Source organism: Vanrija albida (genome assembly GCF_041260175.1).
Source record: "Vanrija albida strain AlHP1 chromosome Unknown contig_3, whole genome shotgun sequence".
NCBI lineage: Eukaryota > Fungi > Basidiomycota > Tremellomycetes > Trichosporonales > Trichosporonaceae > Vanrija > Vanrija albida.
In genome coordinates, this window is record NW_027191422.1 from 2,510,728 (window position 1) to 2,536,094 (window position 25,367).

At 65.0% G+C, this 25,367-nt stretch overlaps 14 protein-coding genes across 14 annotated transcripts; 9 read left to right on the plus strand and 5 right to left on the minus strand.

The window, feature by feature from the left end:
* Positions 1-574: 574 nt before the first annotated feature.
* Positions 575-3,020, minus strand: KEX1 (Cell death protease; the record flags this gene model as incomplete). Its single annotated transcript, XM_069352793.1, has 10 exons — positions 575-933; positions 980-1,277; positions 1,325-1,573; positions 1,612-1,726; positions 1,765-2,420; positions 2,464-2,524; positions 2,563-2,658; positions 2,705-2,774; positions 2,820-2,858; positions 2,900-3,020. 10 exons carry the CDS (start codon positions 3,018-3,020, stop codon positions 575-577), a joined length of 2,064 nt encoding a protein of 687 aa, XP_069210211.1.
* Positions 3,021-3,997: 977 nt separating this feature from the next.
* Q8F55_004274 (uncharacterized protein) lies at positions 3,998-5,221 on the plus strand (the record flags this gene model as incomplete). Its single annotated transcript, XM_069352794.1, has 1 exon — positions 3,998-5,221. The coding sequence occupies one exon, from the start codon at positions 3,998-4,000 to the stop codon at positions 5,219-5,221; it is 1,224 nt and encodes a 407-aa protein (XP_069210212.1).
* An 84-nt stretch (positions 5,222-5,305) lies between these two features.
* On the minus strand, positions 5,306-6,044 carry Q8F55_004275 (uncharacterized protein; the record flags this gene model as incomplete). The annotated part of the gene is made up of 2 exons (XM_069352795.1): positions 5,306-5,711; positions 5,761-6,044. The coding sequence occupies 2 exons, from the start codon at positions 6,042-6,044 to the stop codon at positions 5,306-5,308; spliced, it is 690 nt and encodes a 229-aa protein (XP_069210213.1).
* A 373-nt stretch (positions 6,045-6,417) lies between these two features.
* Q8F55_004276 (uncharacterized protein) lies at positions 6,418-7,258 on the minus strand (the record flags this gene model as incomplete). The annotated part of the gene is made up of 4 exons (XM_069352796.1): positions 6,418-6,444; positions 6,494-6,845; positions 6,925-7,175; positions 7,220-7,258. The coding sequence occupies 4 exons, from the start codon at positions 7,256-7,258 to the stop codon at positions 6,418-6,420; spliced, it is 669 nt and encodes a 222-aa protein (XP_069210214.1).
* Positions 7,259-7,705: 447 nt separating this feature from the next.
* On the minus strand, positions 7,706-9,560 carry CNE1 (calnexin; the record flags this gene model as incomplete). The annotated part of the gene is made up of 3 exons (XM_069352797.1): positions 7,706-9,081; positions 9,130-9,319; positions 9,474-9,560. 3 exons carry the CDS (start codon positions 9,558-9,560, stop codon positions 7,706-7,708), a joined length of 1,653 nt encoding a protein of 550 aa, XP_069210215.1.
* Positions 9,561-10,213: 653 nt separating this feature from the next.
* On the plus strand, positions 10,214-11,405 carry Q8F55_004278 (uncharacterized protein; the record flags this gene model as incomplete). Its single annotated transcript, XM_069352798.1, has 5 exons — positions 10,214-10,428; positions 10,602-10,658; positions 10,739-10,809; positions 10,856-10,919; positions 10,958-11,405. 5 exons carry the CDS (start codon positions 10,214-10,216, stop codon positions 11,403-11,405), a joined length of 855 nt encoding a protein of 284 aa, XP_069210216.1.
* A 724-nt stretch (positions 11,406-12,129) lies between these two features.
* Q8F55_004279 (uncharacterized protein) lies at positions 12,130-13,695 on the plus strand (the record flags this gene model as incomplete). Its single annotated transcript, XM_069352799.1, has 6 exons — positions 12,130-12,367; positions 12,405-12,530; positions 12,568-12,833; positions 12,866-13,004; positions 13,040-13,365; positions 13,402-13,695. The coding sequence occupies 6 exons, from the start codon at positions 12,130-12,132 to the stop codon at positions 13,693-13,695; spliced, it is 1,389 nt and encodes a 462-aa protein (XP_069210217.1).
* A 500-nt stretch (positions 13,696-14,195) lies between these two features.
* Positions 14,196-15,426, plus strand: Q8F55_004280 (uncharacterized protein; the record flags this gene model as incomplete). Its single annotated transcript, XM_069352800.1, has 3 exons — positions 14,196-14,337; positions 14,388-14,537; positions 14,633-15,426. The coding sequence occupies 3 exons, from the start codon at positions 14,196-14,198 to the stop codon at positions 15,424-15,426; spliced, it is 1,086 nt and encodes a 361-aa protein (XP_069210218.1).
* A 320-nt stretch (positions 15,427-15,746) lies between these two features.
* Q8F55_004281 (uncharacterized protein) lies at positions 15,747-17,561 on the plus strand (the record flags this gene model as incomplete). The annotated part of the gene is made up of 2 exons (XM_069352801.1): positions 15,747-16,153; positions 16,202-17,561. The coding sequence occupies 2 exons, from the start codon at positions 15,747-15,749 to the stop codon at positions 17,559-17,561; spliced, it is 1,767 nt and encodes a 588-aa protein (XP_069210219.1).
* A 428-nt stretch (positions 17,562-17,989) lies between these two features.
* Positions 17,990-19,035, plus strand: RPL34B (60S ribosomal eL34 domain-containing protein; the record flags this gene model as incomplete). The annotated part of the gene is made up of 4 exons (XM_069352802.1): positions 17,990-18,047; positions 18,292-18,301; positions 18,644-18,761; positions 18,808-19,035. 4 exons carry the CDS (start codon positions 17,990-17,992, stop codon positions 19,033-19,035), a joined length of 414 nt encoding a protein of 137 aa, XP_069210220.1.
* Positions 19,036-20,301: 1,266 nt separating this feature from the next.
* Positions 20,302-21,630, plus strand: Q8F55_004283 (uncharacterized protein; the record flags this gene model as incomplete). The annotated part of the gene is made up of 1 exon (XM_069352803.1): positions 20,302-21,630. One exon carries the CDS (start codon positions 20,302-20,304, stop codon positions 21,628-21,630), a length of 1,329 nt encoding a protein of 442 aa, XP_069210221.1.
* A 206-nt stretch (positions 21,631-21,836) lies between these two features.
* Q8F55_004284 (uncharacterized protein) lies at positions 21,837-22,503 on the plus strand (the record flags this gene model as incomplete). Its single annotated transcript, XM_069352804.1, has 4 exons — positions 21,837-21,892; positions 21,943-21,978; positions 22,017-22,252; positions 22,289-22,503. The coding sequence occupies 4 exons, from the start codon at positions 21,837-21,839 to the stop codon at positions 22,501-22,503; spliced, it is 543 nt and encodes a 180-aa protein (XP_069210222.1).
* Positions 22,504-22,752: 249 nt separating this feature from the next.
* Positions 22,753-23,885, minus strand: PHA2 (prephenate dehydratase; the record flags this gene model as incomplete). The annotated part of the gene is made up of 3 exons (XM_069352805.1): positions 22,753-23,183; positions 23,222-23,656; positions 23,696-23,885. 3 exons carry the CDS (start codon positions 23,883-23,885, stop codon positions 22,753-22,755), a joined length of 1,056 nt encoding a protein of 351 aa, XP_069210223.1.
* Positions 23,886-24,288: 403 nt separating this feature from the next.
* rps30a (40S ribosomal protein eS30) lies at positions 24,289-25,144 on the plus strand (the record flags this gene model as incomplete). The annotated part of the gene is made up of 4 exons (XM_069352806.1): positions 24,289-24,339; positions 24,703-24,754; positions 24,854-24,920; positions 25,114-25,144. 4 exons carry the CDS (start codon positions 24,289-24,291, stop codon positions 25,142-25,144), a joined length of 201 nt encoding a protein of 66 aa, XP_069210224.1.
* Between the last annotated feature and the right edge of the window lie 223 nt (positions 25,145-25,367).

The window sequence follows — 25,367 nt, forward strand, 5'->3', positions numbered from 1 at the left end:
CCGCGGACACCTCGCGCGCCGATATCATTCGCTCGCGCTGTTTGCATGTGCCTCGTCGCTGGAGGCACTGGCGTGACGGCCGTCTGCAGCGCCGCGTCGTCCATCCCTCGGCGCGTCGTCCGTCCCTCGGCGCGTCGTCCATCTCCCGACGGCCGTCGTCCCTCGACCGCATCCGCCGTCCGCGACCGTGTTTTGTTTGGGTCGTGCCTCCCCAAAAGCAGGGATCTCCCCTACGCATTCCCGTGCTGCCACCTCCCCCCAACTTCCGCGTTATCACCCCCGCCTCAAACAGGACAGGAGATTCCAGGAAATCGGATAGTGACAGGGCCGTGTTCGTCCGTGCTTGTCCCGGGCCTTGATCTCATCTGATCGTCGGCTTGATCTCGTCTGATAGTCGGCCGTCAGGCTCGTCGGGGCGAGCAGGGCAGGGGTGGCTGCGTTACGAGTCGGGGGCAGAAATACTGGTCGCGAGACTGGTTCCTGGGGGCTATGGACTGCGGCCAGCGCCGCCGCCCCGCTCAAGACACCTCTATAGCATCCCGTACAACTAGTCTAACACTGGCCCTACGCACAGCTACTTTGCACCGTCATACTCGTGCTCATCCTCGTCGCCAAGCGCAAACACCGTGTTGGGGTCCTTGCCCTCGTCCTCTTCCTCAAACTCCTCGCTTGCCCGCGCGCGGCTCTTGCCCTTGCCCTTGCCCTTGCGCCGGCTGTCTACGCCGTTGCCACCCACACCCTCCTCGAGCTCGTACTCGTTCGCCCCCGCCAGTGGCATCCGCTCCTCGCGGTTGCCATCATTTGAACGGCGGTGACTGTGGGTAGGCAGCGCTAGGCCGCGACGAATTCGCCGGTGCCGGACAAAGAGATAGACGCCGACGATGCCGATAAGCGTCAGGAGGATAAGCACAGCCGAGACGGCGTTGTACCATTCTGCGGGCGTCAGCGGCTGCAGCTGGCCATCACTCAAGCCACTCACCCTCCCAGTCGCCCTTGCCGGCCTTGAGAATCGGCATGCCAGTCGTGGTTGGCTGAGGACCAAAGTGGACGGCAGGCCGCTTGTCATCTCCAACACGAGACGTCCCAGCGCCCGTGAGACCAGGCAACAAGTTGAGGTCGACGTCCATGAAGCGCATGATCATGTCGTTGGTGACGTGGGGGACGTCAAACCCAGCCATGTGCGAAGACTCGAACAGCCTTGCGTACGACAGGTTGCGGTCCGTGGTCCACTCGCCCACCTGGGTGTCGTTGAGATACCAGCCCTTGGCCGTGACATTCTGGAGAGTAAGCGGGTGACTCGTTGCTGTCAACAGCCACTACTCACGGCGCCAAATCCAACTTCGCCACTCCAGTCCAGTACCTCGATCATTCGCTCAATGCCAATGTAGTTGCAAATGAGGTCCTCGTCACCGGCAAACATGAGAACCTTGACACCCTTCTCCAAGATGCCAGGAAGAAGGTGGACGGAGGCTGGAGACTTGCCGGCTCTCATCTGGTTTCCGACGCGGTCGTCACACTCCTTCCAGGCTCGTTGGTGCTTGGTTGCATGCAGAGCCTCGACGACATCCCTGCGCTGTCCAGTCAGCACATGGCCCGATATTCTAGACTCACCGCCAGGTACTTGTACACGTCCGAGAGGTCAGGCGGCCAGTTCATACCACATGCCGGGTAGGTGTCTACGAGGCGCACGTCGTAAATGTTGAGACACATCATATGTCCGTCAATCCTGAGATGGTCAGGTCATGGCAAGATAGTCAAACCTACTCCTTCTGCGCGGGCCGTGTCACCGAGTCCATGACTCCGCCGCAATGGGGAATGTTGATGGGGGTGATCAGAGGGTCGGTATAGTTCTTCATCCAAGCCGCACACTCATCCATAGCGGCATGGGCGGCCTTGTCGTCGTCGCTGCCCTTCTTGATGAGCTTCTTCTCATACGCAAACTCGAGGTAGGCGGGGTATTGCCTCAAGGGGTCGATCCAGCCGTTTCCAATGGCAATGCCTTGGAAGTTGAAGTTGGGAAGTGTCTTCTCGTCCTTCTTTAACAAGGCGTCGGCAAAGTAGGGGATGTACTGTCCGGCGTAGGACTCTCCAGCGAGGTAGGTCTGGACATCAGCTGCAGGTCTAGGCTTGCCACTCACGTCTGAGCCGTCAAGCTCGGGGAAGATGGTATAGAAGTTCTCCAAGAACCTGATGAGGTGCGCCGAGGCCTCGGACAACTCGTGCAAGTACCCATTACTCGGGATGAACGAAAAACCAGTTCCTGGAGGCTGGTCGACATACACCATGGTGGCATACTCCTCCCAGCCGCCTTCGACGAGCTTGAGCTCGACCTGTTTCGACTCCGTCTGCGACTCGGGTACGGTCCTCCAGGGGCCGACTTCCATCATTGATCCATCGAAGGACGAGCAGCCTGGTCCTCCCTGTAGGGTCAGCTCCGAAGCGCAGTTCTCCAGCGAAACCCACGTTGAACCAGAAGACGACGCGCTGCTTGCCGGCCGAGCGACGGGCACGGACCATCATGAAACTTCAAAGTCAGCACGAATAGCCGGCGGGGACGCTCACAAGATTTCGCCATCCTTGCCGGTCGCTCCTTCACCGCCGCCCTTGCCTTCCCCGGGGTACGATGGGATCTCACCAGCGTGGACAGTGAGGGGGTGGCTGGGGATGTCAGCGTGCTGCATCAGGATGCCAGGCCAGCACGTACGTTGGGTGGGAGCTCAGCTCGCCGAGGCCAGGGAGCGAGTGGACGTAGTACTCGGCCGCGGACTTGAGGACTGGGCTGTCAGCTTGGCCATGGGGGAGGAGGAGGAGGCGCTCACCCTTGACCTGGCGCTCGTCGAGGGCACGCATCTTGGCTCCTGCGATGGTCAGTTGCTGCTCGGCATGCACCGCAACCCACTGCTCTGGCTTGTGGACGACTCGGCCTCGGGTTCAGCCTCGCGCTCGTCGACGACGGGGTGCTCGAGTTGGCGTGCGGCGGCCGCAACACGGGCGCGGCGGTTGATGTGCTGCGTTGGCATGGGATCGGCGCGATGACGTTGGTGTGCGGTGTGGGGGAGCAGGGCAGAGAGACAGGGGCAACAGAGTGTACGCAAAGTGACAAGATGCTGTCGCTGTTCTGTACTGTTGCGTGTCGATGTGTCTTTGAATAGCAAGTAGCAGTAGAGAGAGCAAGATGGCAGTCGGTTGTGGCCTCAAATGACGGTGGCTTGGATTGTGATTTACACGGCGACCACTTGGCCGGCGTCGTGGAGGAAGGAAGCCAGGCGGGACGGGACTTTATCAGGGTAATGTCTGGCAGCGTGGGTTGGGTGTCCATCAGGGGAAGGCACTCGCCGAATCAGTCTCACACCTTCACTTTCACCACCCAAACCATAAACTTGGTCAAATGACAGCAGAGCGCCCCCATCCAGTTATCGCCTAACAGCCAGAGACGGCGCAGCTCGGCGACGGCCCAGCTCGGTGTGCACAGACGGCGACTACATGGGCAGCACAACCAGCAGCGCGACTGACGGCCGGCTACCTTCCTCCTCCAGCTCCCCCCTCCTTGCGTGCTCCACCGACGCCCTACTCCCTACGCCCTTCACAGAAGCAAATTCATCGGGCGCAAGCTACAACTGTATCGAATCCACAGCACCCGGTGCGCGACGGGTAACAACGCACTAGGTTTCCTAAAGGTTTCGAGGCATTAATCCGTTCGTCTAGTGAATCCCCGTGGCAGAGCAGACGCGTGGGAGTCGCTGTTGCTCGGTGGCAGAGGGGAAACCAGAAATGATCAAAGAGTCACTCTTGGATCGAGCGCGGCCAGTCTTATATACACACCGAGTGCCCCTCCGAATTGAGTGAAAACGGGGCGAGGGGGCGAAGTCACGTGGTGTATTACGTAAAAAGGCTACGTCACGTGCAGCCCTCCATCACTGCCAAAAGTTGGGACAGCGGCCGATCAGCGTCCATCAGTGATGAAAGGCGCCGAGGCGACCTTGACCACCACCACACCATGACACACCGCTCGCGCTCGTTCGCAGCGTCCAAGAAGAAGCTCGGCAAGCCGACGGCAAAGGGCAAGCCGAAGAAGCTGCACCACCCGCCTGCGCGCAACGCGCTTGCCTCCAAGGGTGACGACGAGGCCTCCGACGCCGAGTCCGACGACGCCGAGCCCGAGGCCGACCCCGTCCCGCCCGCGGCCGCGTTGGCCGCCCCGTCCGACGAGGATGTGCTCGACGTGATCCGCGCTGCGCTCGGCCCGGCCCTCTCCTCGCCGTCCTTCACGGCCGATGTGCAGAAGGCCAAGGGGCTCCTGTACGAGAAGCAGTGGCTCGAGCTGTTCACCAACGCGGCGCTGCTCGACGCGTACGCCGGCCGCTGGGTGCCGAGCCGCGCGCTGTGCTTCCGGGACCTGATGGCGGGGATCCGGGATGTGCGGGCGCTGTTTGTCGGCGAGGAGCAGGACGAGGAGGGCGACGAGGAGGAGGAGGAGGAGGGAGGCGCCGCCAATGACGGCGACGCCGACGCCGACGCCGAGAGCAAGCCCGGTCCCTCGGCTGCCGACCCCGCCGCCCCCGCCCCCGCGCACATCCTCTCGATCGGCGGCGGCGCCGGCTCGGAGCTGCTGGCCGTCGCCGCGCTGGCGCACTCGGCGCAGCTGCTGTCCCGCCCCGCGCCCCTCGCCTGGACCTCGCTCGACATTGGCGACTGGGGCGGCGTGCTCACGCGGCTCGGGAACGCCGCGCGCTCCGAGTGGTCGCTCCCCCCCTCTGTGTCCTTCACGTACACGCAGGCCGACGTGCTCGCGCCAGCCGCGGACCCGCTCGCCTCGCTCCCGCCCCCAGCCCTCACGACCATCTTCTTCACGCTCACCGAGCTGCTGGCGCAGTCGCGGCCGCGGACGGCCGCGCTCCTCCGCTCCATTACGGCGCGCACGCCGCCCGGCGGCCTCCTCCTCGTCGCCGACAGCGCGAGCGACATTGCAGAGTTCGCGCTCGGCAAGGACGGCCGCACGTGGCCCGTGTACATGGTGCTCGACGCGCTGCTCCTCCGCGCCGACCCCGGCTCGTGGGAGCGCGTGCGGGCCGAAGACTCGCGCTGGTTCCGCCTCGGCGAGGGCGTCGGCGCCGACTGGCCCTGCAAGCTCGAGAATGCGCGGTACTGGATGCGGCTGTACCGGCGGAAGGACAAGGAGGCGGATGCGAAGGAGGCGCCGGAGGCGCCGACAGAGCAGTAGTGGCACACTAGACGGTTACTTGTTGTACATGTATTCTGCATAGCGACACGGAGCATATCTATGGGCGGCAGCGCCGCACCGCGCCTACTGCACGACCTGCTCGAGCATCTGCTCAAAGCCCTCCTCGCCGACGGCGCCGCTGCCGGCGTACTTGTCGTCAAAGATGAAGAAGGGTACGCCGCGGATGCCCTGGCCCGAGGCGGCGGCGTATCCCTTCTTGACCTCGTCCGAGAGGTCGGTGCCCTCGAGCCAGGTCTTGGCGTCGGCCTCCGAGTCGAAGACGCCGTCGCGCGCCGCAATGCCGGCGAGGTGCTGCCTGTCGCTCGCGTGGTGCCCGTCCGTGTGGATCATGTACATGATGTCCTCGTTGAGCTTTACGATCTTGGCGCTGGCGTCGTGCGGCGCGAGGGACGCCCACTTGCGCTGCGCGTACGCGATGAGGCGCTGGGCCGTGAACGAGGAGGAGATGTACGAGGTCGCGGGGTCGGCGCTGCGCCAGCCGTCAGCATCGCTCTGGCCCAAGCCGCAACCAAGCTCACCGCTTCAAGCCACTCTCGGCATACTTCTTGGCCAAGACATCACTACTACGGCTCGTGTCCCCAAAGTTGCGCGTCATGTACCCCAGGCGCGTCTCGGGCGTCTCAGGCAGCTTGGGGTTCAGCGCGTACGCGTGGAACTTCCACTGCAGGTCGATGGGCTTGGCCGCGTGGTCCTTGTTGTACTTGGCCGCCGCGTGCTTGAGTTGCGTGACGCCGAGGTAGCAGAACGGGCAGAGCGGGTCGGACGTGACGTCGACGGTTACGGCGCGGGGGGCGGCTGACATGGCTGTGGCTGTGGTGGAGAGGTGGCGGGTGGGTGCGGCGAGGGGGGCGGCGCGGCGGAAGGCGGCGCGGAGAGCGGTAATCGTGAGTGCTAGGCAGAGGGCAGCGAGCGCGAGGCGGAGCTGTGACTTTTGCATTGTGGGAACCGTCGAGCGCGCCAGGTGCTTATGTACTGCGCCAGGCTAGCTTGCGCTGCGGCACCGAGGTCAGCGCGGCATGTTACGTCCGGGGTCGAGAGCGACTGGTGGTGGACGACCCCGGCCTGACGTCAGCACTGCGGCGTCTTACAAAGCTACAGGCCGCAGGGTCAGTTGTGCCACTCGTGCACTCGCAGCATCCAGTGGCCCAGAGAACATTGCATGGTAGACTACAGCCTCAGTTCTTGACGACCGTGTCGAGGATCTGCGTGGGGTTAGTACACCTGACCAGCCTGGCGTGCTTGCTGACTCACCTCGCCAAACTCGTCCTCGCCCACCGCCCCGCTCGTCGCAAACTTGTCGTTGAAGATAAAGAACGGCACGCCGTCGATCCCGCGGCGGCGCGCAAGCGCATACGCCGAGCGCACGTCGGCGTCCTCGCCCTCGCCGTCGAGGAAGGCCTCCGCCTCGGCCTGGGAGCCGAACACGCCGTTCTTGGCCGCAAGCTTTGCAAGCTCGGCCTTGTTGCTCGGCTCGACCCCGCGCTGGTGGAACATGTCGAAGAGGTCGAGCTCGAGCGGGAGCTGCGTGGCCGGCGCGTGCTTGCCCGCGTACGAGGTTAGGCGGTGGGAGAGGTGCGACGAGGAGACTTTGCCCGTGGGGTTGCTGCGTGTGTCAGCGCTCTATCGCCCGAGGCGCCCGCCACGAGGCAGCCTCGCGCTCGCTGCGCTCGCGCTCGGCTCACCGCTCAATCCCGTACGGCCCAAACCGCTCGCGCCAGAACGGCTCCATCGCCTTGACGCGCTCGGCGCCAAACTTGTTGGCGAGGTACGTCGCGCGGTCGACCGGCGCGTCGGTGAGGTCGGGCGCGAGCGGGTACGCGTGGAACTTGATGTCGAGGGCCACCGGCGCGGCGGGGTGCGCGGTGTTGTACGTCTTGGTCGCGGCCTGCAGCTGCTTGACGCCGAGGTAGCAGAACGGGCAGAGGACGTCGGACTGGCGGCGGTGTCAGCGGGCGGGTGGGAGCAGGCGGCACCTACCGTGATGTCGACCTTGAGCGTGCGGGCCACTGCGGACATTGTTGCGTGTGCTTGCGGTGATGGTTGCGGTGATGAACAGACCTGTCGCCGCCGACGCCGACAAAAGGCCTCGCGCGGGGGTCGGTCGGTGTCGCCTCGCGGCCCGCCTCCACTCGCTCGCTGCACTGCAGCAGTCATCATGCTGATTGATCATCACGTCACTCGCCCCCTCCCTCGGCCTTGGCCGGCGGCCACCGATCCATCACCGTACAGACGACCGACCTCTGACTCATCCCTTGTGTCGGCCCCCCATCTACGCCCGCGTCCACCCCGCTTCCGACGGCGGCCGCTACGCCGCCGCGCCGCGCGACCGCCCCCCGCCTCCCTCAATATGAAGTGAATATGCATGATCTTCAGAGCGCAGAGACGCCGCGTGCAATGGCTACAGCGGCTACAGGTTGCTTGGTCCACCACGACCAACCCAACAAAGGTGTCACGTCACCACACCTACTCCTTGCTGCTGCGCGTGGTGCGCTTCTTGGCAGCAGAGTCGTCCTCCTTGATCTCCTCAATCTTGGCCTCGGGAGCGGGAGCGGGCGCGGCCTTGACAGTAGACTTCTTGACAACAGTGGGCTGCTTGCCAGAGCCACCAGACTTGAACAGGCCAGCCAGGCCACCGAGGAGAGCGAGGAACGTGAAGAAGGCAGCGGCGATACCAGCGGCGACCTCGGGAAGCTGCTTGGCAGCGTCAAGAGGGTCGATCTGGGCGAGCGCGACAAACTCGAGGAGGCGGAGGCGGATCTTGTCAACAACAGTGCTGGGCTCCTCGTCATCCTCGTCGGGGGCAGAGCCCTCGGCCTCCTGCTCAATGGGGCGCTTGACGTGGAACGTCTCCTTGGCAAACTGCTCAGCCTGGTTGACGTCGTGACCAATGTAGATGTTGTCGAACAGAATGTCCTCGGTCATGGTCCAGAGCTCGAAGCCGAGACCGCCGATAGGAGTAAGAGCCGCAGGGTTCTTGTCCTCGAAGAAGTCGGGGTTGGGGATCTTGGCAGGAGCCCAGACACCCTTGTACTCGGGGTTGGCAATCTTGGGGCGGACCCACTGGCCCTTGTAGTCGGGGTTGCGGATCTTGGGAGCGAACCACTCGCCACAGCCAGAGGCCTCCTGGCACTTGGGGTTGGGCACAGTGGGGGCGATCCAGTCACCGTCCTCCTCGTCATCCCACTCCTCGGGCTTCTCAGCCTCAGGGTCGGCAATCTCAATGGGCTCGTTGTCGAGCCAGTCCTCGGGCTTGACAGCCTCGACGTCGACAATGGTGAGCGGGGCGTCCTCGTCCCAGTCGTCGGGCTTGACGGCGTCGACGTCGTCAATCTCGGCAATGTCGACCCAGTCGACGGGCTTCGAGTCCTCGGGGTCGTCAATCTCGGCGTCGGGGTTGACGGCGGGCGTGAAGTCCTCGAGAAGGTTGCCAGTCGAGACCTCCTCGTCGTTGATCTTGATCTGGAAGGTCTGGTCGGGGTTGATGACGAGCGTGTAGAGAGCCGTCGTCTTGGTGATCTTGGGGAGAGGGGGAGAGTTGTAGTGCTTCTCCTCAAACTCGCCAGTCACGGGGTTCTTGTGGCGGAAGATGAAGTGGACCTTGTTGGTCGAGCCACAGCGGTCGGGGCCGAACATGACGGTAAAGGGCGTCTTGTCGGTGTACTCCTCGCCGGCGCGGAGACCCTTCTTCTCGCCCTGCTCCGACAGGAGCTTGAGGTAGGCACCACCGCACTCGAGGCCCTTCTGGAGCTTGACCTCGTACTGGACAACGAGGGGCTTGCCCTTGGTCTCGATGGGCTTGTCAAAGACGGTCGAGATGGCGTGGTGGGCGGCCTTGGACTCTGCGCCGTGTCAGCAACGTCGACGCGTTGGAATGACTGTTTACGCACTCAGAACCAGGCCCTTGTCGCCCTTGATGCCGGGGAAGACCTCGGGCTCCTCGACCGACCAGGTGCCGACGTACGAGAAAGTCTCATCGCCGACGGGGGTCTGCTTGGTCGCCTGCGAGACGGTCCAGCGCGACTCGGGGCCGAGGTCCTCGGTGAACTGCTCGATGAAGGGGGCCTTGAGGGTGGTAGGCTGGAGTGTGTGTGAGCGACGGACGCGTCAAACCCCACAAGGGGCATGGCAGTCGCCGGCGAGCAACGCAACGCTGCCGTCACGAGGACCGCGCGCGCGTACAGGCGCCGATTTAACCATAACCAGCGCTTGGGGCTGCTGTGAGCCTACGCACCTTGAAAGTGACCTCGGAGGCAGAAGCCGAGGCGGCGAGGATGAGGGCGCCGGTGCCGGCGGCGGTGACAACGTTCTGAGGCCTCATGTCGACGTGGTGGGTACTAAAGCACAAGTGAGTGGTGAGCTCAGAGGCGCGATGGTGTTTTTTGTAGCTGTAGTAAGCTGTTGAAAGAAAGAGATGGAACGTGGAAGGGGGGGTTTGTAAGAAAGGGTCAACATGTACTGGCTGGCTGGCGCGTGGTGGGTGGGTGGTCGACTGCCGCCATCGCCGCCAGCCAGCCTGGGTCGTCGACGTGGAGGCGCGCGCCGCGTATCGCACCGTACAGTGGGCGACACATGTGCCACCGCGCGCGCCGCGCCATGCCGTGCCCGTGCCGCCCGCCCGCCCGCCAAAATCCCTGACTCGACCGCCAGGGCGAGGGACGCGCCTTGACAACGATACACACGCTGGGGGGGCTGGCCCAATTCAGTAATGATAGTAAAAGGCGCGCCAATGAAACTGGGCGCGACTGGCAACCCCAATAGGCTTGCGACCCCCCGCCCCTTGTGCTTGTGAGAGCCTGTCGGTGTGACGTCTGTCGACGGCGAGCAACAGTAGCACCTGATCGATGCAACCAGCCAGTGGCCATCTCCGTCTTCCTTCTCTCAACCAGAACCCCCCATCCCCCCATCCGACTCTTGACTCTTCTCTCCACTGTCTCTAGTTCTTGTCGCCACCCCCACCCCCATACGCCCACAATGTCAGACAACAGGCCACCCTACTCCGAGACACACCCCCACCCGAGCCACATCGACATCCCACCCCAGGCCCGCAACGACCTCGTCGCAGAGCAGGTCGTCGACGACGACGACCAGGGACCAGCGATTGGTAACAGCTCGGAGCGCCCTGCGCCCGCGCGTGGTATTCTCAAGAACCCGATCCGCGCGCCGACCGACCCCAAGGATCAGGAGCAGTGAGTCTGACGTTGGGGGTGTCTGTCACTGGGGAGGAGGTTGAGGGGTGGGTGGGAGGGAGAAGGAAGGGGGGTGGGAGGGCGGGAGATGTACCGTCCTCGCCCCGCCCACCGACTTGGCGACGCCGACCGCCTCCGAAACCAACCAACGAAGCCAGCTAACCCCGCCCCAGCCTGACGTGGGACGAGGCGAACATTGCGCTCACCGAGATCCAGAAGGACTCCTTGATGTGAGTGACTTAAGTCGCGTGCACGGTCCTGCCCGTGCCCGCCATTGTTGGCCTTGCGCATAATCACTGACTCGGCGCAGGAAGATTGACGAGCCCAAGACGCCCTACGTCCGCTATGATGCCGAGAACGACGTTGTGCTGGGCATTGGAGGTGGGTTCGGCGTGCGGGAAGCTGCAGCCGCTAATACTTGTCACAGAAGTCCCAGACTTTGACCTGAGCCAGGACCGCGGTTCGGCGTGGTCTCTTGAATCCCCCAGCAGGTGTGTAGGTAACTAGGCGTGTGTACCTAACACCTCAGCCCCTCGAACCAGATCAACCCTGAGCTTGTGGAGAACACGCAGCGCAACGCGAGACGCCCGTCGACGGCCACATCGTCCGGCTCGTCGCGCTCGGCGTCGTTCTCGCTTCCTGACAAGCCCCACCCCGTCTACCCCGGCCAGCCGTCGTCGCCATCACAGGCGATCCCTGCGCTCGTCGGTGCCACGTACGCCAACACTTCGGGCAACGCCACGGGCAACACGTCTGGAAGCGAGGTCTTTGCCGACAGCGAGGATGAGGGCCTGGACGAGGAGCAGCGTGCGCACAAGCGCGACTTTGAGAAGAAGCGCGCCATGCACTACGGGCAGGAGGCTGCGCTTGCGCTCAAGCGCGCGCAGGAGATGGACGAAGACGAGGATGAGGATGAGGGCGAGGGTGCGGACGCTCCCGTCCCTCCTCTGCCAAATGGTGTCAACGGCACGCTGTAGCGGCGAGGCTAGCAAGATGTACATGTAGAGGGTGTTGCGGACGGCGGGGAGGAGCCGATTGTCTGTCTGAACATGAAACGCACATTCCATTCTGATGGCGCGTGGCTGGAGTGATCAACAAGGTTGACTTGTTTCAGCGCCGGTCGCGTGAGTACGTCGGTGTTGGGGAGCTCGGCGCTCGTGTAGCTCAGCTACGGTGTGTCTGTCCAGTGGCGCGGTGCAGCGCTCGACGTCTCCGAGTGCTCATGGCCTCGCCAAGGTTGCAGCAGTCGCAGCTCCACACGTCGAACAACAAGGTCGCGTGGCGTGGTGCGTGCCTTGCCGGCGGGCCGATCTGATGTTGTTTCCCCTGGCGTAGCGGGCAGCGGCGCGGCCCAGAGGAGCAGACGACATGTTGACAAAGTCGCCAAGTCGCCGTGGTGCTCTTGCTTGTGCATAATCTCTCACCCCACGCAACCGTGCTTGCTGCCTGCATCTCGAGAGCCGGGCCACCGCCGACACCAACGACGACGATCACACCCTGCCTCATGTGGCGCAGTGCCATCGCGCCCATCACTCCCAGCGATCCCAGCCTGCGCAGCACCATCCTCGCTCGATGCGCCGGGCGCTCACCCACGACCATGGCGAGCGCGACGGCCGCCGCAGCCATCGGGGCGCAGGAGCAGCCACGACGACATGGTGGGCACGACTTGGCTATCGCCTCTTCCACGTCCGCCGGGTCAGAATGCTCCTCGACCGCACCCGCGCCGGCGCGACGCGCCGCCTCGTCCTCGCGCTCGCCGTCGCCGCCCTGCTCGCCTTTGTCGTGATCCCGTGGTGGTCTGGGCCTCACGCTGTGCGCGTATTCACCACCAGCTCCAGCCCCCGCGTGGCCGTCTACGAGCCGACGCCGTACCATGGCGAGGTGTTCGGCGCGCTGCTCGCCGCCCTGCAGGCCGCGGGGGTGAACGCTACTTTCTATGGTGGGTCGGTGCTGCCGCCGCCGAGCTGACGCCGCAGCCCACCGCCCAGACTGGGACTTTGCCGCCGTGCTCGCAGACATCCACCCCGCGCCCCCGCTCGCGCCGGAGGCGCTGGCCGCGGCCATCGGGCGGAACGAGTACGACGTGGTCGTGCTCAACACATGTGAGTCGGCGTCGGCGTCGCGCGCCGCTGACCCCAGGCGACCCCAAGTTCCAGAACCGGAACCACGGCGTCATCGCCGCGCTGGAGGGATCCACCGCCCGCGTCGTGTGCCAGATCCACGAGGGGGATTTCTTCGGCGCCGCGCCAGAGGACAGCGCGCAGCTCGCGCCCTGGCTCGGCCGCCTCGACCTGCTCACGCTCGGCGCGCACACGGCCAAGGCGGTGCGCCGCACGCTCGAGCGCTTTGCCCAGCATACGCGCAGCGGCGCGTGGGAGCGCGTCCCGGTGCACCACTGGGCTCCGGTGGGTTGGCGGTGAGGCCGCGCTGACGGCAGGTGTTTGACCTCCCCGAGGCCGTCGTCCCGGCCAAGGTGGCGACCGGGCGCTTTGACAAGGCGGCCATCATCGGGCGCGTGTGGCAGACGCAGCGCGACTACGAGGGCGTGATGCGTGAGCTCGAGCAGGCGATCTTGGGTGAGCGCGCTGGCTGGGGTCTGCTGACGGGACAGAAAACCCCGGCGCATGGGGATACACTGTCCAAGGCAGCCCTCCGCGCCTCGTGGCAGCCGACCAACCGTTCACGCTGCACCTCATCGGCATGGAGGGCCACCACGAGCTCACGTACCCGCCCCTCCTGGTGGACGAGGACTCGCCTGTCGTGCACGTTCACGCGGGGGTCAGCAACGTCGAGTACTACAGACTCATCCGGGGCATGGTTTGTCGGCTGAGTGCTGCTGCCGCTGACGCCCAGGATATCGTCCTCCCCGCATTCAACACGGAGCAGTACTACGACTACAAGTCGAGCGCGAGCGTGCCCGCGGCGATCATGTGCGAGGTGGGTTCGGTGCACCGCCGCCAAAGCTGACCCCAGACCCCGCTCCTCGCCACGCGCCGCATGCTCGAGAGCTACACGTACCTCCAGAGCCCGGCGTACATCCCGAGCCCGGTGGGCACGAGCGCCGTGCGCGCGCTCGAGCAGCTGCGCGCCGGCGAGGCGCCGTGGGCCGCCGAGTTTGGCGCGGTACCACCGCCCGCCGTGCCGCCCGCCGACGCGTTCCTCGGCGCCTCGCGCTGGCCATGGGCCGCGGGCACGAGCTACGCGCGGTACACTGCTGCTCTGCGCGCGCGCAACGCCGAGATCTTTGGGGACATCATGCGGGCCTAGATTGCCACTGTAGAGTAACAATAACGATGATGCCGATGTATCATAGCCTGTGCGGCGGGCGGCGCTGGACACGGCCACTGCCGCAGCGCTAGACACGGCCCCCAGCCGACCGCTTACTTGCACCTCGGTCGATCGGAGGCTCGCCGGTTATCCGCGTCGTCGGCGAGGACGAGCGCCGAGATTGCCACATTGCGAGATTGCGGAGGTGGAGGGCAGCGGGAACTCGGCCGCTCACCTCGCCGCGCTGCCCTCGCACCCTGCTGCAAACGAGCCTCGAGCACGCGGGCCGCGGGGGGTGCGGAGACCCGCTCAGCTGATGCAGCGCGCGCACGCTGTCGCCCAGCGAGCGCTTGCTGTCGCTTGCTCGCCGCGCTTGCCTCCACTCGGCCGGGTCGCCTCAGGCACCGGCACGGCTTTGGCCGCCAGCAGGTTGTCGCTCCGCTCGGCCCGTTAAATACTGCTTGCTCGTCGCTGCTCTCGCCGACACCCACTCACTCACAATGACGGCCACTCCCCTCCCCGCCACGATGCGCGCCGTGGTCATCAACGGCCCCTTCGACGTCAAGGTGCGCGACGTGCCCGTACCCACGCTCGAGAAGGACAGCGACGTGCTCATCAAGGTGCACCTCGCTGGGCTTTGTGGTATGTGCTGTGTTGCGAGAGACCCCCCGGCGCTTACCCGCCCCCTCCAGGCTCCGACCTCCACGCGTACCGCGGCCACGAGGAGGGCAGCGGGTACGTCATGGGCCACGAGGTCGTCGGCACGGTCGTGGCGACTGGCGCGGGCGTCAAGAAGTTCAAGGTCGGCGACCATGTCATCGCGCCGTTCTCCGTCTCGTGTGGTGGGTAGCGAGGCCGTCGCCTTGGACGCCGTCTGCTCGGGGCAGCGGGCCGCCGAGCCAAGGCATGCCGAGCCTCACCCCGCTAACCCCCCCAGGCAACTGCTTCTACTGCGACCAGGGCTACACGTCGCGGTGCGACCAGAACGCATGCCTCACCGGCGGGCAGGCAGAGTACTTCCGCATGCCGCTCGCCGACGGGTGCCTCTTCCCCTTCCCGGCCGGCCTGCCAGAGGACGTGGCGCTCCTCATGGCCGACATCCTGCCGACGGGGTACAGCAGTGCGATGAACGCGCGCCGGCTGCTGGACAATGACGCCGCGGGCTGGACGTATGCCGACGCCCTGGCCGGCGCCGTGCCCAAGAAGGGCGTGGCGGTGGTCATTGGGTGCGGGCCGGTCGGGTTGTGCGCCATCTCGTCGGCGAAGACGCTCTTCGAGACGGTGTACGCGACCGACCTGGCCCCGCAGCGGTTGGAGCTCGCGGCCAAGCACGGCGCGATCGCGCTGCCCCTCCCCGAGCTCAAGGAGGCGCTGGCCAAGGCGACCGAGGGCCGCGGCGCCGACGCCGTGCTCGAGGTCGTCGGGCATGCCGGCGCCGTGCTCACCGCGCTTGAGCTTGTCAGGCCGTACGGCGCCGTGTCGTCGGTCGGCGTCCACTCGCGCCACATCGACCTCGACGGCGACCAGCTCTACTCGAAGAACGCGCGCCTCCAGTTCGGCCGCTGCTCGGTCCGCACCTTCTTCCCTTTGGCCGCCAATGTGCTCCGCGACAACCTCGACGTGTTCAAGAGCTTTGTCGAGAACAAGGTGGATTTGGACGAGGCAGAGAAGTACTACGAGCTGTTTGAGCAGAACAAGGTGGCCAAGACGGTGTTCGTCATGCCCAAGTAGGCGGAGGACCGGGGGTCGCTTTGCCACGGGCCGAGCCACCGGCCGCCGAGGAGCATTGGACGCGTCCCGACGCGTCCACCAGGCACCTTACCGTCATCGATGTGGTAGCAGATGGACGCTGGTGATGACACGCGCACGTACACATATGCATGCATAGCTCACGTTATCGCACCGAGGCCATACAAGGCGGCCACACCCCCGCACCCAGAACCTCTGCCCACCGGCGGAACCTAATCTTCCCGACCGCCGAAACAACAACATCGTAACCTTGAATCCATGGCTGGCTGCATTCCTCACTCACTCTCTTCCGCGACACTATAATGCCCAGTCCGCCCAGGTCACCCCGCGAGAGCGGTGAGCTGCGCGAGTCCCGCGGCGGACACTACAGCGACACGCGGCCGTCGGCGCTCCCGCCGCGCCCGCGCTCTCCGGTGGGGCGCCGCTCGGCTTCGCCGCCGACGTACGACAGGTCGCGGTACAACGGCAGCGCGTACCGCGACCCCAGGCGCGACCCCGACCGTAGTGCGAGGCCTTCCGACCCAAGAAGATGGCGGGACGACCAGCCCGACGCCGGGCCGTCGCGGCCTGGTCGCGAGGTCGTGCGCGAGAACACCTGGCCAAAACCGTCGTCCAACTCGCTGGGCTACTACTCGCCCCCGACGGGCCCGGCGGGCAGGCGCGACTCCTCGCCCCCGCCGAAGCCAGTAACGACCGACGAGTTTACCGAGTACGTTTGCGCGAAGGAGGCAGTGCTGGCGCCCCGCTGATCCCGCAGCTCGATCTTCCGCTTCGTCACCGCGCGCTCGCGGCACGGTATCGCCGTGCGCAACCTCGACCGGTTGAAAGAGTTCAACGCCGACGCGCCGACACTACGAGACGCCCAGAACCAGGTGGACGACCTGACCAACGAGGTGCGCTTTGCCAACGAAGCCGTCGGGGCCGGGTTCAACGACCTCCTGCGCCGCGCGCTGGCGAGGCCGGGCGTGCGGGAAGGAGATACGGCCGTGCTCGAGATCGAAGGCCTGAGGCAGCGCGTGCTGCAGCTCGAACAGTCTCCTGCGCCATTGCGGATCGGGGCTGCGCCGCCGTCGGCGACGCCGCCTCCACCGCCGCCATCTCAAGAGCCGCCGCCCCCGCCGTCCGGTGAGCCACCATCGAGTCAGACGCCCGAGGTCGCTCCGCCGCTGGACAAGGGCAAGGGGAGGGAACAGGGTACTCCAGCCGGGGCCGAGTCCACTCCGAAACCAGCAGAGTCGGCAGCTGCGGGAGCAGACGGCAAGAACAAGAGCGTCGACGGCAAGAGGGACCGTGCGCGCGCACTCCTCCTCGACCTTGTTGCCCAGGTCAACAGCGTGAAGGCGCGGGTCGACGACCTGGACGAGAAGTATGACGAGCTGGAGAACGAGATCAACGTGCAAGACTATGACAAGGCCCACCGCGTCCGCTCCTGGGAGCAGTACCAGCGCCGAAACGACCCCAACGGCCGACTCACTGGCAAGCCGCGGCCGGCTGTGGCGACAAAGGATGAGGAGACGCCCTCAGCCGCTGCCAGCATTGTCGCCCAGGCGGCCGGCGCGGACAAGTCATCGACCGCGGCGGAACCAGACCCATCGACATTGGCAGTCGTTCCAGCGCAAGCGGGCCCATCGACAACAGCAGTCGTCCCGGCGCCAGCGAACGCAGTGGCGCCGCCTGCACCAGCGGCTGCTCCGGTCGACCACTCTGATGGCATTCGCCTACTCGCCGCCGAGATGGTGCGGATGCAGGAGGAGATCCGGCAATTGCGTGCAAACGAGGCAATTCAGCAAGAGGAGATCCGGCAACTGCGCGACAGCGACGCAGTTCAGAAAGCAGCCAACATTGCTGCGAGCCAGTACACGACGGCTGCTGCAGCTGTCATCAAATCAGAGGTCGACAAGTCGTTCTCGGGGCTAAAGCAAGAGGTCACACAAGAGTTTATAAAGCTCAGAACCGAGGTGGTCAAGGAGGTGCGAAGCCGAGTCGACACCTTGGTGACGCTCGGCATCACCGACTCTTTCACCGAGATGAGGCCGTTCCTGCGTCAAGATGTGTACAAAGACGTCTGCGACTACATCAAGGCCAGTATGCGGGATACGGCGCAGGGGCAGGCGTAACAGTCGCCACAGCCTCAGCTGCAGTCACCGCAGCTCCAGCAACAGCAGCAACAACAGCAGCACCAGCACCAGCACCAGCACCAGCACCAGCAGTATCAGCCGCCACAACAGCCGCAGCTGCCGGCACAATACCAGCAGCAACAGCAACTCAGCGAGCACCAGCTCCAGCAGCTTCAGCAGTTGGCCCAGCAGCAGCAGCGTCAGCAGCAGCACCAGCAGCAAGCCGCCCAGCCGGTTACTGCCCAGCTCAGCCCGGCCCAGCTCGACGCCTTCCGCGCGACGCTCGCCAGCAGCGCGCAGAATCAATACTCCACCGGGTACCACACAAACCATATGTAGACGCTTGTACAGCCAGTCACAGGCATACCAGTGTAGAGCACTATTGTTACGTCTTATGTATGCATCTATGTTGGAGGGTTAGGTGTTGCATGTGGCTGTTGCCACTCGAGCTCTCGAAAGCAGCGGCTCAGGGTCCAGGCACGAATCGTGAGCATCGGCGATAATTAGCGCCGACATGGCTTCCACGTGGCTAATGCCGATCGGGATTATGAGGAACGGAGGCGTTCAAGCTCGTTGCAAGTTTCGCTTGGGCTGCCTGGCAGAGGGCGGCTGGGTGGGAGTGCTGCCCTGGCTGGCTGGCAGGCGGCGGTTGGTGCCGCAGAGTCTCTGGCGCTGCGAGGTGGTCGAGCTTGTCGTCGTCGAAAGCAGCAGGTTCACTCTAACCGTCAAGCATCGTTCAAGTGAGTGCCGACAGCGACCACGGCGAGGTGCGGAGCGGCACGGCACGGCACGGCGACAGCGGCAGCGACACGACACGACACGGCACGACGACACCGACCACGAGCACGCCGACACCGACGGGGACAGCTGGGACGTTGAAGATTTGTCGCGGGCGGCGTCGGGCTGCTCGGCGGAGTGGTGGTGATGTTGGAGAGGGGAGCAACGTCCCAGCCGGTCCCTCGGCGTGCTGGAGCGCTCCGTGTCGGCGCCGTCGTTCGCCTGCTGCTCGCCCGGCCGTCAAGCACCTCGCCGCTGGATCGACAATTTGAGGTTTCTGAACCCAGCCCACTAACACCTTGCAGAATGGCTCAGCGTGTCACCCTCCGCAAGCGCACGCCCTACAACACGACCTCGGCCCGCAGGCGCGTCGTCAAGACCCCCGGCGGCAAGCTCGTCGTCCACCACATCAAGAAGCTTGCTGTTAGTGGCGCGGCTCTGTCGTCCGAGTACGTACTGACAATCCCAGTCGGCCCCCAAGTGCGGTGACTGTGGCGACGCCCTCGCCGGTGTCCCCGCCCTCCGCCCCCGCCAGTACGCTACCATCTCGAAGCGCCAGAAGTCGGTGTCGCGCGCCTACGGCGGCTCGGTCTGCGCCGGCTGCGTCCGCCAGCGCATCACGCGCGCCTTCCTCATCGAGGAGGCCACCATTGTCAAGCGCGTCCTCAAGGCCAAGGCCGCCGCCTCGAAGAAGTAGACTGCGCCACCGCGCACTTAGTCGGGGGTTCGGTTGGCATCGGGCGATGTATTGATTCCACACGCACGGCGCGGGGGCGACATGAGGGAGGGTACGGGGAGGGGGAACGGCAACGAGGCGAGCGAGGACACTGACTGACATTGATGTCGGCGTCGTGGTCGTGGTCGTGGCGAGGCAGGCAGGCGCCGGCCGCCAGTCTGGTCAGTATACCCAAGGCTGGGGTGCTGTCGTCTGACTCGTCCCAGCGGGCTGATGTGTTCTTGAGACGGCCACGGGCCACGGGCGCCGAGGCCACCCTGGCACTGGTGCAGCGCATTGGAGCTGACGCAGACGAACAGGTGCATGACGTTGCGGTGCTCACTGGTGGCCACGGTCGCCTGGCGATGCGCCACGCCGTGGCACTGCCCCACTGACCTCACCCACTGCAAAGGACCTGGCGCGGGCACGGGTGGGTGGCCGACGCTAGCCAATGCCAACCACTGGCCCTCGTATCTGCCGTCGCGACCTCGTCAGACTGACAGTGATGGCGCTGATGGCGAACGACCCTCCTTTGGCCACGCCGCGGGGTGGGCGCCACCGGCACACGGCACTGCACCCCGCGGCTCCTGACTCTGCTGCTGCCTGCCTGCCTGCCTTTCACCCGTCGTCCCCCTTGGCTGCTCCGTGTTCCCCACTGGCACTTGCCCGACTAGGCAGCCGGCAGCGGCGTCACGCGAGGGGCGGCGACGGCAGCGCACGGCGCACGGCGCACGGGCCACGCTCGCGTGCTCGCGTGCTCCGCCTCACCCCGTCCTTTGACCTTCCCCCTCCCCCCTTCCCCCTCCGCAAGCGTACCTGGGCGTAGCGTGGGCGCACCGTCATACGCGCCCCCGACGCGCCCGCCGCAGGCTCGACGCGCTGCTTGCCGGATCGCCAGGGCACGCGTGCTTGCTGCTTCGGGCTTCGGACTCGGCTCGCGGGCGGGCGCGCGGGCGGGCTGCCGGGGACTGACGCGCACACTGATCGTCTCGAAGCTTGCGCATAGTGCAGGAACCGCGGCGCCGTCTCTGACGGCCCTCGACGGGTGGGGAGGGCAGGCAGCACTATCACTCGCCCTGCCTGTTGACTCTGACTCATTACGGCCGGCTGCCACAGCGCGCCTGTCTTCCTCGCCTTCCCCGTCTTCCTCGTCTTCCCCGTCTCTTTCTCTCTCTTGTCGTGTCCACTCTTCCTCACTCCGACCACCCCACCGAGCCCGTCTTGCCCTCGGCGGTGCTCTCGCCCATCATGGATCCCCCCACCCCCGTCCCCTACCCCTTCAACTCGATGCAGAACCCCTTATACGACTCGTACAACCCCCCACACACTCCCAAGGGCCACCGCGGCGCAGGCGTCCTCTTTGGCTCGTCGCCCCTCTCCCCCCGGTACAGCGACCTCGAGCCGCCGCCCATGCTCAGCGCGTTCAAGAGCTTCGCGTCGTCCCTCCTCGGCGGGAGCGGCGCTGGCTCGCTGCCGCGCAACGACAGCGGCGCCGCGCTGGCCAACATTGGCGACGAGTCCACCCCCGCCGCGACTCTCAAGCCTGACGCCTGTCTTCCCCGCAGCGCCGACGCCGACACATCCTCGTTCACCCCGCGCCGCCTTCCCTCGTGGGACAGTGAGGCGTTCAAGTCCAGCTTCGGCAGGTTGGTCGACCCGCCCCCGCTCTCCCCAACCGCACTTTTACCCCGCCGCATCGTCGACGCTGAACCTGATCATCTCTCCCTCGGATCGTCGTCGACGTCATCCTTCGCGTCGTCGGCCGAGGGGCAGGGCGCTGTCCCGTCCCAGGCGCTCGGCTTCAGCAGCAGCTACCACCCCGCGCCACCCACATTCAAGCTATTCCAGCCAACGTTTGGCAACCGCCAGCAACAGCAGCTCGCCGATCTTTACGACGACGTTACCGCCGTAACGGCAGCTTATCAGGACGAGGGAGCGTTCAAGGAGTCTTCCCCCACACCGACGGCTTCGGACGGCGGTGTCGAGGAGTCTGGCGACTCGGTGGCGACTGATACGGCCGTGGTCAGTCACCTTCCCTGGATCCGGCCGGTGAACTTCCTCTCTCCTCACGCTCCACCGCCCTCTGAGAGCGAGTACAGCATGCCATCTATCACGCCCATCTCTCGGAGCCCTTCGCTCTATCAAGTACCATCAGCCAGTATCGAGCCCTTCGAGGAGGAGGCGGTGCGGTTCGACGAGGAGGAATTGCGCTTCGATGAGGAGGGGGATGTCGTACCCTTCGATAATGATGAGGAGGAGGTGGTGCTCTTCGAGGAGGAAGAGGAGCAGGAGCAGGAGGAGAAGGAGGAGCAGGAGGAAGAGCAGCAGGAGCAGGAAGAGCAGGAAGGCGCAGCCGTTGAGAAGCCTCAAAGCCACAAGTCCAAGCCCAAGCCGATCAACCGCAAGGCCGCCAAGAAAGCACGCAGTCGCAAGAACCGCAAGATCGACGAAGACTACCAACACGAGATCCCAGAATCCACCGAGTCTACGGACCTTGTGGCTGACGATGACGAGGCTGGCGAGCAGGTGGCGCGGCTCAACAACAAAAGGACGTTCAAAGTGGCGCTTTGGGAGTGAGTCCCCGGTTTGTCACCCTGTTCACACAATAGGGCGATCAACAACCCCAAGTTCAACGATATGATAAGGTGGTCGCCAGGCGGTGATGGCGGGGTTATCCCTGACAAGAAGCATGTGAGTGATCCGGATCAAGGTGTGTGTTGACATTGCAGTTTGAGGGAAGCCGAGGTAAGGTTGATGCCCGTTCCTGGCACTCACACGAAGCCATGAAGAGCATCACGGACGCCAAGGACGCCGGTGGCTTCGTGCGCCAGCTCAACATGTAAGCTGATCTGTGTGCGTGGGGTTTCGCACCGCTAACGCTCCACTAAGGTGGGGCTTCCAGCGTTACCGAGAGGGTGGCGAGCGGTGAGTCACGGATGGTGGCGCGGTCGGCTGACGCTCAGGTCGTGTGGGTTCTCGCACCCGTTCTTCCGCCGCGGCCGACCCGACCTGTTGGAGAAGATGCTTCGGAAGGGTGAAACCAAGCCAACTCGGGTTTATGCCAAGGTGCAGTATGCCGCTCTCATGGACACTACTCCGGACCTGTCTCTCCTATCGACGCCGGGCTCCGAGCTCGACGGGCTGTCCCTTGCAAGCCCACTGCCAGCCCAGGTCCGCCCCAAGGCTCGCAAGCCCCGAGGTGCGTTGTTCCCGTTCGCCGTCACTGACCAGGTAGCCCCCAAGATCGGTGGTAACTCTCGTGCCAAGCGCACTAGCACCACCAGCACCAAGACCCCAGGGTCGCCACTCAAGCGCTCGCACAGTGTATCCCTAGAGCATGACGACATCGACACGACCCCCGACGACCAGGACATTTCCACCTCATCCAAGGCCCCTGCGTCCAGTAGCACAAAGATCCCCAAGCACTCCAAGAAGCGCGCCCGCAACTGAGATACCAAGCATGAAGCGCGATCCGCACCGATACCCGACTCTGAGACCCCGATACCCGACCGACGCTTCCCGTCCCCTGTCGTCCTCGTCCCCCAGCACTCCTGTAGCGTTGACAAGTTGACACATTTAGCACGATTCCGTTGCCATATTAAGACATTCTCCTTCATCCCCCGCATCTGTGTGCAAAACCCCATGCAGGCATCCAGGACGTACAATGAGCATGCAAAGTGTGATATAGTTACTATTACCCTAAATTCTATAGAAGTGACTGGCTGTTGGTGTTTGTGCGGGGGACTGATATGGCGACTGGAATGGGGAATGGAACGGCGAGGGAGCGAAGGGCGAGGGGGCTTGTGGCTGGGATGCGTTGACCGCGTCGGCTGCCCTGGGGTTCTCCATTTCGAAGGTGCCGAGCCAGAGGGTGCCGCCGATGTCCTGCTGCTCGGGGTCGCGCTCGTAGACTTCTGCGAGCACCCAGCGTGGGAACGGCTCTGGCGCGGTGTTCGCCGGTGCCGGGCGCTGGTGCGTCGCGACGACAATGTTGCTCCGCTGCGCATGGCTGCTGACCAGGGCGCGGGGGTCGGCACACGCGAACAGGCTCGTGAAGCCGTACCCGTGTGGCTGGGGGACGACGGGGACGTCGGGCAGGCGGGTGAGCAGGATGAAGCGGGTAAAGTTGTCTGCCGTCAGCGTCAGCGGCGCGCGGCCCAGCACGCACCCTTGACCGCCTGCGTGCCAGAGTACAGCAGCTCGAGGCGCCACCTGTCCTTCTCGTACGCTGCGCTGCTGCACAGCGCCGCGCCGGGCTCGTTCGGCGCGTCGAACAGGCTGGCCACAGCGCCAGCCGTCGAAGGCCAGGGCACGCGGCGCGCAGCCGGCAAGTACGCGTCAAGAAAGGCGCGGCTCTGGCCGAGCGCCTGCTCGTGGCTGCGGACCCACTCGACCTGCTCGAGCGTGACGCCGCGGCGCGCGACGAGCTGGTGGTCGATACGCAGCACCGTGTCGGCGATGGCGAGCGGGCGGCGGTATGCGGCCGGGGTGCGTGGCTTTGTCGCGAGCGGGCTGAGCAGGCAGTCGACCGTCTCGAGCACGGTGCCCTGGAGCGTGTTCTCGAGCGGCATGCAGAGGAACGGCGCGGGGTGGGCGTAGATTGCTGCGAGTGGTCAGGGCGGGACGTAGCAGCAGCACCCACACGCAATGCTCTTGCACGGCACGAGCGCGACGTCGACGCCGAGGCGGTGCGCGAACCGCCGCGCCGCCTGCTCGCCGTACGTCCCCTCGGGGCCGAGGTAGGCGAGCTGCAGTGCCGGCGCGGCGGGCTCGAGGCGCGCGCGCTTGGCCGACGGCTCGACGCCGGCGTCAAACTCTGGCGCGGGCGGCATCGTGGTGCGCGTGTGCGTGTGGCGCGTGTGCCGGGGCGTGGTGCGGAGCAGTGGGGTAGTGTGTCGGAGTGAGCGCAGCATGTCTCTCGCTGTTGCATCTCGGCCTTGGACTGGGCCGAATGCGTTCCGAGTCGAGAGTCAGGGTATCTGGGTGTGGGGTCTCCACGGTGCTTGTGCCACACGCTCGATTCGCCGGTGACTCGAAATTTCCGAGCGATTTGATCCCGGCCCAGCTTTGCAGTTTGGTGCGTGGTGCATGCTGGGTGCCGACTCGCTGCTCGCGGCCAGCCGCTCGACCACCGCACGCCGCATCAAAGAACCTCCCCTCCAACCGACACACATCAACATCTAGGTGGGTACCGACGGCGACGACGTGCGGCGCAGCGCTGACGACCCAGTCAACATGGGTAAGGTCCACGGCTCTCTCGCGCGTGCCGGCAAGGTCAAGTCGCAAGTGAGTGTTGCGAGGTGGCGAGGCGGGCGGTGTTGGACGGCATGGCATGGTGGCAAGGAAGGCAAAGGGACGACTCGACGGCGACGACTACGACCACGACAATCAGCACGGGCACGACGGCGACGCGAGGATGCAGAGGGCAGAGGGAGGAAGGGGGTTGGATTGTGGAACGGGACTGTGGAAAGCGAATCGCGATTCGACACTCGTGCGCCAGGTCGACTCGGACACGACAGCGAGCAACGACGCCGCAACGACACTGCGACGACACCACGCCCGTCCTCTCCGTTGCGACCGCGACGCCATTGCCAGCCAGCCTGCCTGCCCGTCCCGCCGTGTGACTACGAACCCAGCTAACCCCGCCAGACTCCCAAGGTCGAGAAGCAGGAGAAGAAGAAGTCGCCCAAGGGCCGTGCTAGTGAGTGTTGACGGCGTGCAACGCAATGGGGACGAGAGCGGCAGCGACACCGACGCCGCGCTCCCCACCACCACCGCACACGACCTAACCCCCGCCCAGAGAAGCGCGCCCAGTACACCCGCCGCTTCGTCAACGTTACCCTCACCCCCGGTGGCAAGCGTTCGATGTGAGTGTCTCCCGTCTTGTTCTCGCGCATTCTACCTCTCGCCTTTCCGGATGATCCACAAATTCAAGCATAGTTCAATCAGACCTATCATGATCGACACATAGCATCTAATAGTCTTTCGCTCCTATCTGAACCCCCTCCTTCCGCACCCCTTTCTCTCTCTCGACCAGAGAAACAGTGCTGACAACTACAGGAACCAGCAGCCCGCTGGCAAGTCGGGTTAAGCCCCCTCCCCCCACAAAAATTTCGCTGTATCCACGACAACGGTTACTGGGAGGACGCTGTAGACGGCTTGTACGCATTGAGATGGAGTTTCTATCTGCATCTGGGTCGTGGGGTGGCGTGGCGTGGCGCGTGTGGCGCGCACGGCGCTCGAAGCAACACACTGCCTAACTATCCCACTGCGCTCAAAGCAACACGCTGCATCTAACCATGCTGACAGAATGC